Here is a 20,838-nt window from a genome sequence, read left to right as displayed (position 1 = left end):
ATGACTAGTCAGCCAAGCAAGCAATAAGAAGGCGCATACGTTTTATCCAAACTCCACAAAAGCGAAGACCACAAACTTTGGCTATTTTAAGAATCATAGATTTGGAAGCATGGGCCATCAAAATAAAATAAAAATCATGGACATAATAATTTTCAGAGATTACAAATATATGAGGAGGGACTACAAAGCAGATGCCTAGAGGCCAGGAATTGATAGAAACCTTGTGAGAATTTCCTAGGAGCAGACTGCTGGGTAAACGAGGAAGAAATAAGCATGGCAAGATTCCAGATATGTATTCCAAGGGACAGCAGGATGCTGCCAATCATGTTCAGTTATTCTTTTATCGTGCAGACGGTGCCAACACCACAAGGCAAAGCCAAAGAGCATGAGTCAATGCCTAGACTTTGTGATATTGGGGCAGAGATCAGGATTCCCCATCCCATGTGCTGGGTGTTCCTCTACTTAGGGGGAAAAGAAGCACCTGCGTTTAGAGGACTCCCAAGCTCGGATCTGAGCCTTTAGTACCACGGTCAGTGTGTAAAAAGCACCTTAAACTCTATATTGCAACTAAACACTGGAACTAAAAAAGTGAAAGAACTGCACTCATCTCACCCAGATATCCTATCAGAGCTGCACCAATGGTACGTGCAGGTCCATTCAGATGTCCTCCTGAATTGTGAAGCAGCTTCACTGGAGTGGCATTCTCATGAGATGAAACAGCCAACTAAATCAAAACAAGGAAAACTGATCATTTAGATACAGATAGGTAGCCATGTTGGTCTGCTATAGTCAAGACAAAAAAAATTTTTTTTTCTTTCCAGTAGCACCTTAAAGACCAACTAAGTTAGTTCTTGGTATGAGCTTTCGTGTGCATGCACACTTCTTCAGATACATTTAGATCATTTAGAGGGTTTCTTCAGTGACACAAAGTGTTTAATACACTTTCATGAAGTAGCAGAATAATGCTTAGCGCCCCCTCCCCCCAAAGCTAAGGTTAGGTACATTCTGAACACTTGAATTTTAATTCAAGAATGAATGCAGGCTGAGCGGTGAGGTAGCCTAAAGGGGCAGTGGAAGTATTTCTCTTGGAAGTTTTAAAGAACAGATTAGCAGACATTGTTTAATTTGCTTTCAATTTACAGACTTGAGCCAACTCTTTGTGGGTCCATAGAGATAGAGGCATCATAAAAGGAGACCAGTGGTGGCTTCTGTAAAAATGCTAAGCATATAGTGGGTCCTGAATTTCATTAAACCCAATGTTCTCCAGTTCTGTCAGAGTATGTCTCTCTAAAATTTACAAGTAAAAACAGAAGATAAACCTATAGGGAAATCAAAATGAAAACAAACAAACAACTGATTTTACAAAGCCCAATTTCCCATGGTCATCTCCCACTTTGCACTTACATGATTTTTTCATATCACACTTTAGCAGTGGTAGACCCAAGAGAGGGAGATGAAATTAGTGCTAGAAATACCCAAATATGTCTACAAAAAAACTAATAGCTTTCCTACTCAGCAATATTGTATAAAAGAGGTCATAAGAACACACTTTACTAGCTACTAAATGATCATGCTATATTATCATTAATTACTATAATAAAATTATCAGTAAAGATAATTATTATTACTACTGACATCGGGCTCTTTCTGGTGCCGGCTTAAAACATTTTCTTTAGGCAAGCCTATCCAGACACCTAATGTGTTTTACTATCCAAAACCATTCAAAAGAAAATCAATGTTATTAACTGTTTTTACTAATATTTTATATATTTTTTGTAAAGAGGTTTTATTACAATCAAGGAGTATATGAATTTTGTTTAATAAATTAAAATAAAGGTATCTACACACAAGCTATTAACAACAAAGGAAATTAGTTCCAACTGTTTTCTCTGTTTCAGCTTTAAATGCTTGCTGCAAACTTTTCTCTTCCGCCAGACATCTGCAGGCACTTAAGAACACATATTTCCACAACAGTTAATTGATGTTTGATTTAAACTTTTTATATGGCTTTTACTGTATGGTTTTATGTAATATTGCTGCAAACCTCTTTGATTTTTTTATTTTAAAAAAGAAATCAGTAAAGGTAAAGGGACCCCTGACCATTAGGTCCAGTCGTGACCGACTCTGGGGTTGCGGCGCTCATCTCGCTTTATTGGCCGAGGGAGCCGGCGTACAGCTTCCGGGTCATGTGGCCAGCATGACTAAGCCGCTTCTGGCAAACCAGAGCAGCGCACGGAAACGCCGTTTACCTTCCCGCCGGAGCGGTACCTATTTATCTACTTGCACTTTGACGTGCTTTCAAACTGCTATGTTGGCAGGAGCAGGGACTGAGCAATGGGAGCTCACCCCGTCGTGGGGATTCGAACTGCCGACCTTCTGATCGGCAAGTCCTAGGCTCTGTGGTTTAACCCACAGTGCCACCTGTGTCCCAAAAAAAGACTTAGCCATATATAAATATTTTGATAAATAAAATACACAAATAAAAGGTTAACGCCTTAGTCTCAATTCAGCAGCCCCAGCACACATGCATAGCTTCCAGTATTAACAGTGCTGGTGCATGCTCTCTGTTAATGTGTGTGACATCCACAATTACATAACATGGCACTTCTCGAGTTAAAATCATAAAACAAGCCAGATGGTAAAGTCTTCTTCAACCTGAGTGTTTCAGCTTACCTGCTTGGCTATGGCCTTACTGTCCAGTTTGTTATAAACTTTTCTGATCCTTGCCACTGTCAGTGACGAAACAGAGAGTGCATAGAGGCCAAAAGAAACTTTCTCTTCTGGGACCAACGATACTGGAGATGGGCTGACTCCTTCTGGTTTTGAATCCTTGCCTTCAGAATGAGAGAAACACGTTTCACTATGAGCTAATGCAGCGTAGTGGATAAGACAATGCCCTGCCTTGCCCAGTGTTTTGTCTCCCAGTGACCACCCAGACCTGGTAAGGGCACAAACAGTGGCAGGAATTCAACAGCCATCTCCTTGTTGCAGTTCCCCAGCAACTGGTACTCAAGCAATAATGGCCCCTGAAACTGGATGGCATGTATAGTCATCATTACTATAGAGGCCTATTCACCATGAATTTGTCTAACTCTCTTGTAAAGGCATGTAAGCTAGTGTGCAAAGTGCAATGTGTAAATGCTAAAGAACAATGTTAATTAATTCAGTGGAAAATGTGGTTCAAATAAACTATATTGTGGGGGGGACCAATTTCTACTAGCTAAACTCCAGGATTTTACTATCTTGAGCCAAATTAATAAATTATCAGTTTAAAGTATTATATCTCATTTTAAGATTGCACTAAGATTATCGCGAAGTAGCTAAATTGTTTTTGTGCACCTGTGAGGTCTTGTCCCCTTTTGTTTCTTTGCCACTGCCAAGTTACAATAGTTTTGAGGAAGAGTTTTTTGTGATAGTACAGCTTTGGATAATGAACATGCTTGCTTCTCAGAGTGATATTATATATGCTTTCCGCATATGTGAATAAATTAATCCTACTCCAACCAAAATCAAAAGAGAAGCAAACAAACAAAAAAACAACACACTAGGATAACTTTTACTTACATGGCATATATACAGCTTGAAAGCTTCCAACATAGTTTGGTCCTAGTTCATAAATCGTGCTAACACTTGATGGAGGCAAGACCTCTTCTAAGAAATGGGTTGGCCCCAGACGCCAAACAAGGGATGAGAGCTGGCGTTGAGCAGGTGGCGAGCCTATGTAGGTGTAAACAGTGCTGACTACTGGTGGATTAGCACAACTTGAACCACCAGGACTACTGTGAATATAATGAAGCTGTGAAATAAATACCAATGCTGATCAGAAAATTTTTTTTTAGCATACATAAATTCATCTAAACATTACTGGAAATCCATAACATAAGAGGCTACACAAGCTGACTATGATTTGACCACATGTGCTGATGGCAAACATTTTGAATATTCCCTCCAGAGGGAATTTAATCTGGTTAAATTTGCATATATTTGCATATGTATATAAAGTATTTCAGCATGAAACTGTCTTTCCAGGCATACTTTCAAGGAAGAAAGATTGGTTTTTACAGTATCAGAAAAAAGGAACGAAAAATGAGAAAAACAACCTTGAAAATTTAGCAACACATGTTAATAATTTAATGCTGCAATCCTATGCACACTTACCGGAGATAAGCTTCACTGAACAGCTAACATCTGAGTAAGCATGCACAGGAGTGCACAGCACAACTGCATCTTTAGTGAAAAGGTTGTTTCATTTATAAATGCACCATCCATTCAATGAAATATTTCAACAAGGAAATTCCTCTCTGACAAGAGAGATAAGAACACCTCTGGCGGTAAGAACACATGTGATATTTGTGTTTAAAAACACACACAGATGCGCAAACATAAAATAAAAAGATAAATTCTTTTCCAAATCCATCCAATCTGAATATTCTCCAAATCACATACATGTACTGATATAAACAAATGGTTCAAATAAATCAATCCCTCATCTCCCCTCTCACAAAGGTAGGACCAGGCACATAACCCCTCTAACCCTTAATCCAAGGCATAAAACAATGTCCTTTCCAAACACTTAAAACGTTGGAATTGATCTCCTTCAAAACACAACCAACACAAAACCCAAAATCATATAATTCCTTCACACTCCCTGCTTTTCCCTGCCTCCAATTAAAGTCATCCTTTCATATCTTCTCCAACCTGACTCCATCCTTCTCTGCTAGTGATGGCTGGCTAGTGCTAGCAGGAACAAAAGCAGTAGCAAATGAAACAAGTCTCACATCACCAAAGTGAAGGATTGCCTACTTCAGAACACACTAGGGTTCCTTGGCAGGAAAGGTGCAGAAGCAGTCGCTCACTCAAGGAGGGACAGAGAACAGGTGGTGGTCTCCTCTTTGTCTCTGGATAGGGTGGTGGTGGTGATTTGCTGCTGCTCTATGTACTTGTGTGGTACCTCCCTGCCCAAGAATCCATAACCCAAAAATCCACAAGGAGGATTAATCAACTTTCAACCTCCTCCTCCTCCTCCATTACTCTTGACTAGAGAAGAAAAATAAGCAACATCTGGGGCTAGCCTTGAGACTTTCTCGGCCATTTTTTGCACAAGTTTCTCCCACAGGGAAGAAAAAGAGAGAGGTGAAGGCAACTGAGAAGCAGCAAAACATGAAACTCAAGGGAAAGGTTCCATAAATCACATGTAACAGAGATAAACCGAAAATGCACCTAAAATGGAAACCTAGCCAGATGTGCTAATAGTAATATTATTATTATTAAAATTACAAAAGGTTAATCTTCTACTGGAAATGCACACTCTGCTTCATTTCAGCAACCAAAATGCCACTTCACTTGATTCATCCTATTTTGCTTGTTGATTGGCATTAAAGAGTTTTATCACCAGAAAGGAAACTTTCATGCTTCTTTCAATAATACCGTGTTACATTGAATACGAGAAGGTAAATTTGAGATACATAATGAAATAGCAAAAAGGTAAACTATTGTTACTGGAAGTATCTATATACCAGCCATCTATTTATGACGCCAACTGTTATAGGAAGAAGATACGAATATAGAACTGAAGCCTAATCACTCTGCAAATGGAAATGTTCTGATAAGCTTTTAGCAGGAAAGGTGTGAGAATGCTGTCCTATTAACTAGCTGAAAGAAGGGCTGGGAAACCTCTCATTTGTTTCAGTCAGCTGAATTAATCGCAACAATACCTAGCCCACTTTAAAGAGGAGGGATCCAATAGTCAATTTTAAGGAAACATGATAGATAGCTCAGCAGCACATTTCTGGGCTTGAGTGACATATTAGTTCTGCAAAAGAACGTCACACAGAACTGGTTGTGGCTAATGTCACACAGACTGGGACGGCTGCTACAATGATAGGCTTCTGCAAACTGCTGAAAGCTTCCGGCTGAAAGATCAGAGATGCTGTATCATCCATCGAACCTGACTTTTGACATCACTGATTTAAATAATGCAGAGGGGACTATATACTGCTAAGTAATCATTTATTTTCCCATAAGCTTCTCCTGTGCTGTTTTCTTAATAGCTTTTTGTCTCAGGTACAGAATTGGGTTTGTGGCGTTGGATGGTTCACTGCGTTTGTGATTGAGAGAGACAGACTACTCCCTCTGCTAACCAGCTATTCTGTATGCTATTCAAGGCTAGTCATCCGGAAGAAATTCCCCCAAGGGAAGCAAGATAACACTAGGCCTTTAAAAGAAGATTTGAAAAAAACAGTAGTATGGACCCCACGGTTACAGAATACCTGGAAATAAGGTTCTGATCATGGCAGCAAAAACTGTGCTTTGAGCTCTGATAACTGATTAACACTGATCTCACACGCACCCACAATGCACAATCTGGTCCAGAAGAAAACACCCACTTCACTTTAACAGCTGAACCATGAGTTCCAAGCCAACACCATCAGCAACTCAAGGCAACCACTCCAGGTTGCACTCAAACCTCAAACACAAAACATGCAAAGGTAGTAACGCTTCAGAGTGCTTGTAGTCCTTCGCATACATTATCTCAAGTCAGAATCAGAATGTCATTGTATTCAACTTACCTTCACAGTATTTATCAGCTGCCCATCAATGTAGAGTGCTGCGGTGCTGTTTTTCAGCATGCCTTTGCTCATAACCAGAACCATATGATGCCACTGGCCTTCCACTATATGGTCGCCGCAACGAAAACGAGTGCAACAAGGGAGGATCTCATAGCAGGAAGATTCTTCACTGAAGTCATCAACTGAGGACAAAAGAAAATTAAATGGCAGCTCCTATTGCCATATAAATATATACATTAATTGAACAGTTGTCGTATTCTGCATCACTTGCAGTCTTCATCAAAAGCAGCCAGACATCCAGCACAGTGCTATAGCCTCAAGGTGAGGAGTGGCAAGTAACAAGAGTAAAAATGTTATGTAGCACAATTTTTATTTTTAGTGCATCAATAAAGCATTCGATTCAGTGCCAACTAAATTAAGATTTAGTACTGTACATTCAGACCTATCCACTCTCTGCCCTTTTTTTAATATTAAGAATGTTATGATTTGGGCAAGTTATTTGCATTCAGAAATGCGGCAGTTAAAACTTTTCCTAAAGTAACTGTTGCTGGAAGGGAGGAAAAACTGCAATCCTGGTTTGAAGAAAACCCCGAAATCACATGTTTCCCAGTTCAGATGTCACAGGGGGAAAAGTGGTTTAATAAATCAGGAAATCTAATGCTGAAACTGGGCACATAAACAGGGAAAGGACTGCCCAAGCTCATCACTCCATTCTGGTTGGGGGGGGGGAGCATGGGCTTTATGCCTTACTGTCACAATAACACAGAATGGTGAGGAATATATACTGCACAGTGTGCTTCTTACCATAGTTCTGAAGTAGTTCCTCTTTAGTTGAAACAATCAGTGACCGGTCTTTTGCAGAAAGGACAATGGCAAGGCATATATAGTGCTGCTCAGAGCTGTTTGCCCGTCTTACAACTGTAAGTAACCTGACTGGGTGATGATTTGGAGCTGTACTAAAATGTTCTATGCAAAACCAACTTGAATAGGTCAATCCAGATGGGGGTGGGAAAAGTCTCTCTCCTGTAAGAAGAAGGAGGGGAAAGCTAGATGTGAAGGCAAATGAACACAAGAAGAACAGACAATAAAATTAACCCTGTGGGATGACCACATTCCTGCCTTCAAGCACTAGGAGGAGCAAAACCGAATTGGGTCAAGTATGAAATCACAGTAGAAAAAGCCTAAAGATTACAGTTCTTCAAAAACTTTGAATACAGTTTCACCAAATTTGTAGCTGTTTGTGTAGGAGTGAAGTGAGAATTCTGAAAAGGTGGTTAGGTCCAGTCACGGACGACTCTGAGGTTGTGGCACTCATCTTGCTCTATAGGCCGAGGGAGCCGGCATTTGTCCGCAGACAGCTTCCGGGTCATGTGGCCAGCATGACTAAGCCGCTTCTGGTGAACCAGAGCAGCGCACGGAAACACCGTTTACCTTCCCACCAGAGCGGTACCTATTTATCTACTTGCACTTTGACGTGCTTTCGAACTGCTAGGTTGGCAGCAGCTGGGATGGAACAATGGGAGCTCACCCAGTCGCGGGGATTCGAACCGCCGACCTTCCGATCGGCAAGCTCTAGGCTCTGTGGTTTAGACCACAGCGCCACCTGCATCCCTTCTCTTTCTACAGTAGTATAAATCAATTAAAACAAAAGGTCACATTTTATTAAACCTTTTCTACATGCTCACAGCAAGAATGCTATAGAACAGGGGTGGCTAATCTGTTTTCCCTTTCTTTTCTTTATGTTTTCAGATTTTACAACATAAAGTCCCCCCAACCCCACAAGACAATATTCCAGCTCTCTCTCACTGTCTCAGATCACAGCCAACCAGGGATCAGACTGTGAGTGAGACGATATCATGCTATGTAGCCAATCAGTTTTGGTTATGAAGCAATGCCAATGAAGACAAATGAAGTGGCATGTTCCCCTGCTGGGGAGGGGCACGTGCATGTCTCCTACACTGCCTGTTCCCCTAGCACAATATGTCAGGGCAGGACAAGTTGCTTTATGGTTTTGGCAATATGAAGACATATTCCCTACAAGAATTCAAAGAATACAGTTGCCCGGTTGCCTTGGAAACTGAGAAATGTACTCCCTTTCACTTCCCTTGCCGTGGTATTCAGATCTGCATCTAGCTAACACCACGTCTTGCTGTGATCTGCTTTTGCACTTCCTTTGTTATGGTGTGGCAAAACAGGGAGCATCATCTTAGTTATAGCAAGGATGCTTTCCCTCCTTCTACATACTGTTTCAAGTCTCCCCCACCAATCTTCCACAAGGGGGGCTGCTTTGTGAGGAGCAAGAAAATGTTCATGCAGCTCGTGACCCCAGTTCAGCTCAGCTCTAATAATCGGATAAATGCACAACTCTGGATTCTTTCTACCTAGTTGGGGGAAGGCAGGGGAATAACAGGTACAGTTGAGCATGCTGCTCATTTGCGCTAGCTTATTTTTAACTATGGCTTAATGCAAAGGCAGCTAACCCACAGGTTGAGCTGGATGCAGCCAGCATGCCACATGGGAGCCGCCCAGAATGGCTGGGGAAACTCAGCCAGATGGGCGGGGTATAATTAATTAATTAATAAAACCAGCCCCCACAGCCTTACTTCTCCATCTTGGCATTGGTGATGCTCTGTGCTATGATCAGGAAATAAAATTCCTCTGCTGGCTCAGTGACAGGGTTGAAGGGGCTGGAAATCTTGTATTTTACTCTCACGGAACCTTCTGCAAAATGTAAAAAGGCACCCACAAAGGGGTGGGGGGATGAATTAGGATGGGAGTGGTTTTGCAAGAGTGCTCATCCTGCCTTGGTAGACAGAGCTCTATGTACAGTTGTAGCAAGTATGTGTGCTACCAGTGTGGCAAGGGAGTGTGTGCATATAACAGCCATGTCCACTGCTGAACACCAAAACAACCCTGGGGTGTAAAAGGTTAATCGTCCCTGGCAACCAGCTCCATGTAAGAACAAAGTGGCTCTTCTGCCACTGGGTTATTTTTTTCTGTGCCTATGCTTAGCATTACTTTTCATTATATCCAAAAGTCCTCCACAATTTTGGCTGCAGGAAACATTTTGCAGTAGTCTGATGGAGCTCCATTACAATAAACATAGCTTTTTTCCCTGTTGCAATTTTGTGGATTCCTAGTGCATTCAAGAGGATTTATTTACATAAATTAAAAGTAAACTGAGTCAGAAGATGACAGACGCACCAAATCCATCCCATATGGCTATGGCAAAGGGACTTACCGGTTCCAATTCCACTGACCACAGTGCCATCAATAAGCCCAGTTGTGACCACATTGTTGGTAGGTGCATTATGAGGGGCCAAACTTGGTAAGAACAGACAGCTGTTAAATAAAGATCAATGAGTTAGGAACAGTTTTTCCAGTCAATATCCATCAGGTGTTATCACTTAGTCCATGGCAGGAAACAGAGAGAGTCTTTTAAGCAAGGTAAAGGTAAAGGAACCCCTGACCATTAGGTCCAGTCGTGACCGACTCTGGGGTTGCGGCACTCATCTCACTTTATTGGCCGAGGGAGCCGGCATACAGCTTCCGGGTCATGTGGCCAGCATGACTAAGCCGCTTCTGGCGAACCACAGCAGCACACGGAAACGCCGTTTACCTTCCCGTCAGAGCAGTACCTATTTATCTACTTGCACTTTGACGTGCTTTCAAACTGCTAGGTTGGCAGGAGCAGGGACCGAGCAACGGGAGTTTTGAACCGGGGATTTGAACCGCCAACCTTCTGATCGGCAAGTCCTAGGCTCTGTGGTTTAACTTACAGCGCCACCTGCGTCCCTCTCTTTTAACCAAAGGGGTGTGTAAAAGAGGGAAAATACAGATTGCGCAACACACTCTTGATCCCTTAATGATCAAGCCAGCATTAGGAGCATGGCTCCTTTTCTCAAGAGCATGAACGAGAATTCATTTTATGAAGATAATTCCTTGTATAAATACTTAAATAAGTGAATTACAGAGTTTAATATTAATGCATACTTTTAAGATATCAACTTTGCAGATTAAGCCTCTTTACAGATTAGAAGAATAAAAAAACTGAGTAAAATAGACAAGTTGCTCAAGAAAGCTAAGGTGTATATTTAATCTACAGTAATCAAATATGCTGAGATTATTCCATGATCACTGAACTGCCTTTCCAAAGCTGCTACTTTAATTATTAATTTTATTTCTCCAAGCCTGATTCCATTCCACTTCCTCTGACAAAAATTTTCTAGGGAACGAAGGGATTTTTTTTTTTGAGAACTGGATGTCGGTGCCACTTCTTTGCTAAGAAAGGGTTTTTTAAACACACACAAAACATCTAACCTACATAACCCACATTTGCTTTGTGGGCTCATCTATACTCAAAGAACTCATCATCTGAATTAGGTGCATTATTATATCAGAGGCAGTCTTCCATGGCACAACTAATGGTTTTGAAAAGCAAAGAAGTTAATTAGGAACTGCAAACATTATTTTGAAACAAGAAAAGAGTAAGAAAAGAGCCTTTACGAGACCTTACCCAAACCCTTCAAGAGACGTGTCAAATTCAATAAATGCAGGAGTAACTGCTGAGCCATGAAGTCTAATATCATGTGGGGTTGTCATGGAAACCAAACATTTCACCCTCGTCAGGGGTACTGTGCTTCCTTCTGCTGGTTTTAAAAGGCTCTTGCTTATCCTGTAGTGGTTATCTTCATGTAAACTGAACACACAGTCGGTACCCAGGCCTTCCATTGATGTAATCATGCTATCTATAGCAGAAGTTAAAAAACGAAATACTTTTTAAAATAAATAATAATAATAGAAGATCCACATGAGATTAGTATTGTCAGTAAGAGAACCCAAATACAATAAAAGGGACAAAAGTACATTTTGTCTTTTACTGCAAAGTCCCAAAATATGTTTGCCATTCAACCCACTGTTGATTCACACGACTAGCAGTTTACATGGTGCAGCTACCAATGAACTCCAGGTGGTTGCAAACAATGTGCGTCAAAATTAACTGCTTGTGAAACTTCTGTAACAGAAGCTTTATCTACACAAATGCAAGGTTTTCTAAACACGGGTTAATTAACTACAATGTAGCCTACATAAATGGAAGTATTTAAAATTAAATCAACCAAGTCCTAATGAGCTCAACATAGTGAAGCAGTCTTGAGTTCTGCTATACCAGATTAACTGGGCTGTGACCAAAGAAAATAAAATCCTTCCTTTCTTCTTTGCAATTAAAAAAAGTAGGTCTTAATTGCTGTAATATCAGTAAAACCAATGGAAATTTGGGAGCACCCAGGAGTATATACCATTCGCTATTTGAGGCCAGAGGTGTACCCATACGAAATAATAACTATCCTACTTTGCAGTAAATGGAAACAGAAAAGCATTAAAAGGCAAGTTGTAATAACTGTACCTTAGCAGTTCAAGACAGCAGGCTGGCACAGGTGTAGTGCAGCCTGCACTTTAACCTTTGTTAAGAGATCAGGAACAGCTGGAGGAGAAGATCCTTACAGCTCAGCCCCAACCCCCCAACCCCCCCATTAGCATGGTTTGCTCCTCTTCATCACTGTCGTGGGTGACAGAACCGAAAGCATCACCCCTCTTTCTCCTTAAGAACCAGTGTATCTAGCAATGAGTCCATCATTCCGTAACAGTAAGGCAGTTGCCTCACACAGCCTGAGCTTTGCATACATCCACAAAATAGTGATTGATTCATCTAACTGGCAGAGAAGAGACATTTGCTCAAATTTACACCTTTATATCCATGGTGAAAAGCTTTTTCCTTGCGAGAAAAGCCAAGTTTCGAAACCACCATGCACCTGTGTATACAGTACCAGACCTTTAATCTGGAAAGAAAAAGCTATCTTAAAAGCAGCGCTGTACACTTGTTTCATTTTTTTAAATAAAATATTTATTAAAGTTTTACAAAATGAAAAAAGAAAAAAGAAAAATACAAATAAAAAACAGTTCCATCTTTCCATTACATTCTTTCATTTACTTAATTCCCGGACCTCCTCTAACCTCCCTTTTTGTATTCCAGTTTAATTTGTCAGTTCAGCAAATCCTTCCCCTCTTTGCTTATCCAAATCTTTAATCTTAAAATAATGTAACATTAGATTTTTGCTTATTAATAGTCCATTTTTTCATACTCCTTATAGCATTATAGCTAAAAACCACATAACTTTTAATCCAACATCATTCTAACACTTGTTTCAGATCCAGTGTCCTAGCTGGCCACATCTAGGGTCAGAATTGCTGCCAACTATTAACCATCGTTAGGCTCTACAAGGGAAATCCTCACTCCTTGTTATTACCTAAAAGCATTAATTAAATCTCACTTGTTAGCTCTCTGAAACATTGTTGAAGCATGGCCAGGTTTCAGTCTGGCAGCTACTAATGAGTGCCTCAAAACTATTTCAAACATAAAAACACTTACTTCTCAACTCCGGCTCATAACTGAGCGAGCTTGGTTTATGCACTCTGTATCGTTTCAACAGCTTCTTATCCCAGGCTCCACAATTCAGAGGATTTCCCAAACGTAAAAATTCCCTAGAGAAAAATGGAGAGGGAAAATAAGAAAGGCTTCAAAGTCATTTGCATTCCCTTTTATTTGATTAAGTGCAACAGCTGCCACTCAAACATGTACATACATTAAAATGTGCTTAATCAAAAACTATTTAGAAAGTAAACAAAGCAAAATACAGACCAAAAGAACCCTAAATTTTATTTAAATATAAAACAGAACTGTAGAAATCCACACCTACTTCACCAATGTCCATGTGGTCTTAGGCATTATGTCTCAAAGGAGCCAAAATCCTCTTGCCATAATTATGTGGGGTTTTTTGTATTAGGAAGTAGATACAGGTGCAGAAACAGATGAAGATACAGACACATCGCCCTCAAGTGCTTGATTTCAAATGCTATCAATTTAGACAAATTAAGGCTGCATACACACCACAGATCAGTTTACCTAACATTTATGAACATATTCCCATATATGGGCCACTGAAATATTAAAATAGTTTTCAGTGCATCATAGTTCAACTTTGTAGTGCTTCTTTCAGCTTCCCCCGCTCTCCATCACCCTAAAGGATAGAACAGTAAAACACGACAGCTGCTTCAGTTCATGAAGCTTCTCCTGTTCACAAATCACCAACTTCATTATCAAGGTGCTTAAAGCAAAACAAGTGTTTGTGAAAGTGACAGTGTATAATACTTTTTTTAAAAAGTGGAGATTGTTCCCATGTCATGTTTGAAGCAGTTTTGAATGCTGACCTGTTTAAATATGTTTTGCACCGTGCAAAATAACTCTCTCACTGTCTCGGAGCTATGATAAAGAGCAACAGAGAATGTACTTAAACAGGAAGTTTAATACCAGATTCATTCTTCTCTCTCTTTAAATAATCCTAAGCCCAACCTCCATGTCAATTCAATAAAATACAGTAATGTCCATGATCAAACGGCAGCAGCAGCAGCAGGCGGAGAGGACAGAGGGTGAAGAAAGAGCAGTGAGGGGTCCCATCCTCTGGACCCCCTAGGACACTCAAAATACCTGCTGTCTGCTGTTTCCAGGAACTATTTTAATTGTGAGACTTTTGTGGGCAAGCTGAGAGCTTGTTTGGACTCTGGGAGAGAACCTGGAGGTTGAGTGGGGTGTGTGTCAAAGGAAAATGAATGGATATTGATTTGTCTCTATTAGTAACTTTGTATTAATGTAACATTTTTATACGCAGCTGTGTATTTTTGTAATTTCTTGTTTAAGGTGCCTGTTGTTGCTTCGGTTTTTTGTATACCGCTTAGAGATATACCGTATATTTTTAATATTAAGCAGTCTAGAAATCAAATAATCAAATCAAATTATGAGAACTTGAATTAAACCCCCTCTTCTACTTACCTCAGCACCATTGGTTCCAACGCCTGAGAGGCCAACCTTTCAAACATCCTCTGAAGTGGGGGGTGCAAAGAGTGGTCCTCATCAGCAAGAGCTGCACTGCATCTCTGCAGAAGTCGTGCATGGAGTCCAGCTTCACACATGACTTGCTGATTTCTTTCGGTGTGCACTAGAGACTGCAAGATGTTGGCCACTGCTAGCTGAAGATCTAGGGCATGCTGCAAATTATGCACAAGCACAAATGAAACAAGGACAAAACCAATCTGTAAGAAAACACTCAAGAAAACTGTGTCACTCGCCATTTCCAGCATGTGTGTGTGTGTGTGTGTGTGTGTGTGTAAAATTTAGGATATTGCACAGTGGTCTGCTGCTCAAAGAAAGAAAAGGTTAAAAAACCCAACAACCTCAGGACAACCACAAACTCTTAAGAGCACTTAAAATAGCCTTTGGGATTCTGGTTGCTAAAGTCAGATCATTTTTATTTGACATTTTACTGATCAAATTTGCCAAGAACAAGAACACCTATGGTAGTGTTTTATAAATGGAAATAATGTCCAACTCACATATTTTCATACTATCAGCTGACAAAAGCATTCTGTCCTATACTTTACTCATGTCCTGTGGAACCTATGCTTAGTGTAGATGCTTGTTATATTTTTTAAACAAACAAACAATTTTGTTAGAAAAGTCAGGTTTCTGCTACTACTGATTCTGGCTTTTTGAAATACAGCTATCTGGCTTTTTGAAATACAAACGATGAGCACCTTTAAATCTCATAAGGCAGAGTTCTCAAGTTGGCATGTATTTTGTAGGTAACGGCTGGAATCCAATTAGCTTCTTTAGGAACTCTCAAATATTTCAAAGTGCCCAGCAGGTCCTCATGTCATGCCATAAACTTTGGAAACACCCTAGCTTCCCATTTCAAAAGTGCTTTGTCTGCTATGTAGCACAGGGAGCTACTGTTCTACAAGATGAAAAATCCAGAGCTTCTTTGATCAGATGGAACTAGTTGGTTGTGCTGTTCTTTTGTATTCAAGCCAATAACTGTACAGTGTCTAACGAGTCAAATTCACTGCTTCCTAGTAAAGCTCAAGAGTTAACTTTAAGATAAAGCAATTAATTAGGTTAAAACAGATCTTAAACTCCCCCAATGTATTCCTTTATAAGCTTTCTTAACTTAACCCTATAGGGTAAGCAGTATATTTGAAAAGGTTCTCACTTCTGGCTGTGTATTTGACCCAACAGAGACTAAGAGGTCCAACATGGAAAGCATAGCTCCAGGATGGATGATGACAGCATCTGAACTCTGCAGAGACACAGTTCCTTTGTGCAGTTTCAAATCAGTAGGGTTTTTGGGAGGAAATACTGGAGGTGTTGAAGTAGAATGATATGCGTGCCTAAAGATAAGGAGGGAAAATAATAGGGCTTTAACACATATGCAACATTAAGCTTTTCTCAAAATACAGCATTTGGATTAAATATGCCAAGGCTTTTCTAGTATTCACTTTCCATAATATGTGCTCCAGGTGGTATCTTCTTTTCAGATGTGGCACATGCATAGATGTTGCTTGCTGGCTCTTCCTAGAATACCAGCTTAATGGAAAATTACACCAGTAGCATTTGTGGATATAGAGATAAAGCCTGCAGGCATTATGGCAAAAACCAGATAGCAAACAAGAAGAACAACAAATTAGGTTTTTCAGCCACATGACTCTGAGATATTTTGCAGCCCAGATGAACTGTAAACTTAACTGGTAACTTCTCATGCATCAAAATTGGTTTAGGCCTAAGGAGGTGAAATTTCCAAGAAAACATCGGGTCAAGTGACCAATCTGGATTGAAACATAAACTTGCATCTGTTAAAGAGTCCCCTTATGTCTTTCTAATTACAGGAGATGTGTGTCTTTCTTCATAACTAGTTAGCTCAAGACTGCTTTAAAATAATCTCTCAGTAAAGCCCCATAACACTGCCTCCTCAAAAGTTGCTCTGGAATCGACCACTTGTAAAAGGATTTAGCGCATACTTGTCCCCTCCTACATCATCTCTCCACACACCACTTCTCATTCGAGCATGAACAGCTCTTGGCAGGGTTACTTGCACACCCTTTCTCTGTCATCAAGACTGTGACGTTTGCTCAGTCTTGGGGAGAATGACAAATCAGCACACAGCACTTTGAATGGAATTGCAAAGCACAGCAGATAATGATACTCTGGTAATAACCAAAGGGGCTTAATACAAGCACAGGGTGTGCAGCACACATACATTTTTTTTAGTTGTTACTTTTGTGGATCACAAGAACAAGAAAATGTCTTTCCTAAGGGGGGGGGGCGTTCTGACTAAACAGCAGAAGCCAGCCCAGCCAAAAAGGACTCAGAACACTTGGCAACTGTAATTACCAATGGATAAGAGCTTTGTGCACTGAAAGAAGAGTTTTTAAAGACCCCAAGAGGATTCTGCAACGGTTTCATACAAATCTTAACTAAAGATTCTTCACGGATGATTTTGTTGCCTCAGCTCTCTACCTCTCCAACTGTGCTTTTAAATATTGCTGGTAATGTTTTGTTTTGCAGTAGTCATCGATAATTTATTAGAATTAATAAATACCACAGTAACATGAATGAAGAAAAACAACAACAACCACCCCACCCCCAAGGAACAGTATATATAATCTGTTTCCAAACAGATTAATATACGGTATATATTCCAATATATAATCTGTTTCCAAACACAAACCCATGCAGCTCCCCAGGAAGAGATTTTTAATAACCTCTTATTTCATTTGAAATATTTCCCCATGATCTATTAGATACATGCCTGCAATTTTTTTTAATGTTTACTCCAGCTGTCTATAAATCTTTATGTAATATCTTAGGCGAGGATGATCTTACCGGCAAATAACAAGTCAAGCCTGGCTCGGGCGACGACCATGTGAGCAAGGAATGGAAAATCCTACAGTCCATTCATATGTTCAGCACATAAGTAACATTCCTGATCTACTAAGCGTGACCAGAACGGAAGAATGCTGTGGAATCAAACACTCGCTCACTCCCACCATCTACCATGTGAATTTCCTCTCCCTTCCACCACTTAGTGTAACCATGAAGCAGTCTCACATCCCCCATCAGCACAAAGCATGCTGAATCCTATCCAATTTCAAATCAGGAAGGGAAAGAAAAGTTCACGCACAGGAAGAGGGATGAGGCCCAACAACACAGCCCTCTCCCAACCGGTTAACCACTGTGAGGAGACGGGAAATGGTTTATCTGCAAAGGGTGAGATATCAAATCCATGGAAAGGATTCTATGGAAAGTTCGGAAAAGTTCCGTTTGTTCAAGATGTTGCTCAAAACACTGCACAGAAAAGACCTTTCCATATGCCCAATATTATTTATATGCTACAGCCTGAATCATTGCCAATAAAGTATGGTGCTGCATTAAAACATGTCTTTCACAAGTATGGAAATATGCCATCACATGCCTTCCTTTCATTCATAGTTCTTTGTTTCCAAGCCAATGGGAAAACCCATGCCACAAAGTTTCACAACCATCACAGAATCATAGAAGGGCCATCTAGTGCAACCCCCTGCAATGCAGAAATCTGAAGTAAAGCATGCAAGACATATGATGAACTGTATTGCTGAAACGTTCAAGTCTACAAAAACATATTGTTGATGGGATATATTGTAATATCATCCAAGGGAATTATTACAAAGCAGATTGAGCCCCTATACAGTAACACACACTAAACACAAACAATGTAGCAGAAAAAAAGCACAACAGCAGAAATTGTTAACACTTTCTGAAGACATTCAAGCATGTTTTAAACTACTCTCAACACAAAGAAAATAAGAAGAATCTAGAAGCTAAATGTTTGCTTCAATTGATTGAAAGTCAGAGTAATCCTACGGAAGGGGGAATGAATTATACCACTTCCAAAACCTGGCAGGCCCACGCCAGTCAACATAGGAAGCGAGGGTTCAGGATTTCCCAGAAGCCCCTTCCAGTCAGCAGAACTTCCAAGTTAGGATTATACTACAAATGCATTATATAATAAGGTAATCAAAAAAAGAACACAATGAGGGGAATTCATTCAAGGACTAAGGAAGCAGGAAGGAACAGTGTGTCAAGAGTGTAGTAAAAGATCGAGAGAGCAAAAGGGAAATTATATCCTGGGAAATGCCAGGTTTACAAAGGACTTTAAAATCAGCATAGAACTCCCTGTGCACTGGTTGACTCTGTAGCTTAGATCAACCATTAAGAAAAAAATTATACCTAACTGCTTTTTGCTGCTATTTAAAAAGGAAACTCGAGGCAGTATACAATTTTAAAATCAGTGACTCAAAAATATACTGAAAGTTTTTGAATGCTCCACCACATCAAATGCTCCTTAGAAGTACCCAAAAAGAAAACACCCTAGCACATCAAGAAAAAAGTTCCGGCCCTAGCTGCTCCCCACTGTGCTTAGTTTTCTACTTACAGCAAATTTCGTTATTAGCACAGAATTCACAGAATTCAACATTTTGATGCCCTAGGCTGAAGTTCAAACTGGTATAGTCCATTCTACCACCACAAACTGGTATAGTCCATTCTACAGCACAAAGACCATGCCTTAAAAACCGCCCTGTGTGCTGTCTCAGGGCAACCAATTCACTCAAAATGTTGTGAACCTTGACTTCCTTGATTTCCTTTATTCTGCACCAACTATTTTCCCAAATATTTCAAAATGGGGCTTCATTACATGTGAATTTACTAACTTGCCAGCCAATTGACAATTCTTGGAAGAACAGAGAAGCACAGTAACAGACCTCACTCTGAGGAAGTTAACAAAACACAGAGAACACAGGTGTGAAGGCGGTAGAAAGCGCAACTTCTCTTTAAAAGGATCAGTACCTTTTCCTCGACAAAGCTGGTGTGCCCCAAGGAGAGGGGAGAGAAGTCTCATTTGTCAGGCAAGGAGGGATCTGTTCAGCACGACTACAGACAAAACAAACGTGGAGGGGATAGAGAGGTTAGAAAAGAGAACAAGAGGCTAGAAGCTTTGTTAGTTTTACAGTTTCACCAGTAGAAATACATACTGCAGAATTAGCCAGAGCAAAGGACGAAGAGCACATGAAGTAAAAACTAAGACATACAAAACAGATAGGTTTGTTTTTTTTAAAGGAATAGATTTTCCTTTTCATTTGTTTGTTTATATTTCGAGTTATCTGCTTCTAAACAGCCTAGTATCTTGAAACGAACTGATGCAGATCAGGGACTGATAACAGAAAACCAAGTTTGAATACATACTGATAACCAGATATGATTAAAATTTCATCAGGACTAATATAATATCCCAAGCAAGTCTGCAAAAATTAATGAGTTTTAAGAACAAAGGGGATGAAGAGAAGACATATAATGAGGAATGGGAAAGACAAAATGGATTAGAAATACTTATGTAACAACAAAGCTAACCCAGATTTCTTAAATTCCAGTATTAACCAGTATCAGATAGAGTGCCCCCCAATTCTATCCACTAGAAATCTGAAATTACTGTTTTACTGAGCAATTAAAGATCATGCCAGTAATACTCGATAAAAACATTAAAATCAATTGGCAATATTTAACAAAGAGAAACCCAGAGTACAGCTAATTTTAAGGCTGAATTTCAAAACTGCATGAAGTTTTGAAGTCACAAAATGTGTTTGCAATTAAATAAAATAAGGAATAATGGGTGAAGGATGTTCCATGCCTGTGCCCCTCTCCGTCAAAAGCAACAGAGCTATCAGTGTTACATACTACACAAGAAGCATCAAGGCTCAGGAAGTTACCAGCCTAACCTATTATTTTCCAAGACAGAAGTAGTAAACAAGCTCAGCAAAAGGAAATGGGTCTATGTTATGGAGTGTTAACTTTAAATGTACTGATTTTATGACCCTAGTACTAGCCACTATATATGAAAAGCAACAATCCTAGAGACCCAATGCTACTGAATATTTTAAGATACAAATAAGGTATTAACTCTTTTAAAATTCATTGAATTCAAAGTATCATTTAAAATCGTACATTTTTTAAAAAAAGTCCAATTTTTTATTTGAGTCTGTATTAAAATGGGCTCTGTTTTGATTTGTTTTATACAACAGAATGAAGAACCAACTACTGCCCTTAAACAAAATACCTTAAAATAAACCTACAACTTTTCTTAGGAGTCACAAAACTTACTAACAAACAAAGGGGAAACTGTTCCAACAAAACAGCTATCCAAAGTTTAAGGCCAGGGAATGGTGCTTTCTTTTTTAAAATGGTTAGGTAACTATACAGATTACTTTACAATACCAAAGTTGATAGAACGCCTGTTGCCTCTGAGAGTTGCAGAGGAGACAGAATTTTGGCAGAAGCAACTTCTGCTCA

The 20,838-nt window shown here is 39.8% G+C and overlaps 1 protein-coding gene across 5 annotated transcripts in view; it reads right to left on the bottom strand.

The window, feature by feature from the left end:
- The window catches only part of WDFY3 (WD repeat and FYVE domain containing 3), a 132,098-nt gene that overhangs the window by 61,863 nt on the left and 49,397 nt on the right, over positions 1-20,838 (bottom strand). For 4 of the 5 annotated variants that reach the window (XM_053404180.1, XM_053404176.1, XM_053404178.1 and 1 more), the window contains exons 13-23: positions 19,342-19,425; positions 15,671-15,848; positions 14,455-14,669; positions 12,997-13,109; positions 11,086-11,317; positions 9,811-9,911; positions 7,374-7,592; positions 6,570-6,751; positions 3,565-3,796; positions 2,674-2,834; positions 613-724 (exon numbers count right to left, since the gene is read on the bottom strand). In XM_053404180.1, the coding sequence (XP_053260155.1) occupies positions 613-724; positions 2,674-2,834; positions 3,565-3,796; positions 6,570-6,751; positions 7,374-7,592; positions 9,811-9,911; positions 11,086-11,317; positions 12,997-13,109; positions 14,455-14,669; positions 15,671-15,848; positions 19,342-19,425 (1,829 nt within the window). The remainder of the gene's footprint in view (positions 1-612; positions 725-2,673; positions 2,835-3,564; positions 3,797-6,569; positions 6,752-7,373; positions 7,593-9,810; positions 9,912-11,085; positions 11,318-12,996; positions 13,110-14,454; positions 14,670-15,670; positions 15,849-19,341; positions 19,426-20,838) is intronic. The other variant, XM_053404181.1, reaches the window with a different exon arrangement.

The sequence above is a fragment of the Podarcis raffonei genome, chromosome 9 (genome assembly GCF_027172205.1).
Source record: "Podarcis raffonei isolate rPodRaf1 chromosome 9, rPodRaf1.pri, whole genome shotgun sequence".
Classification (NCBI taxonomy): domain Eukaryota; kingdom Metazoa; phylum Chordata; class Lepidosauria; order Squamata; family Lacertidae; genus Podarcis; species Podarcis raffonei.
Note: the sequence above shows the minus strand (reverse complement) of the source record. Positions and strands in the feature narration are given on the sequence as shown.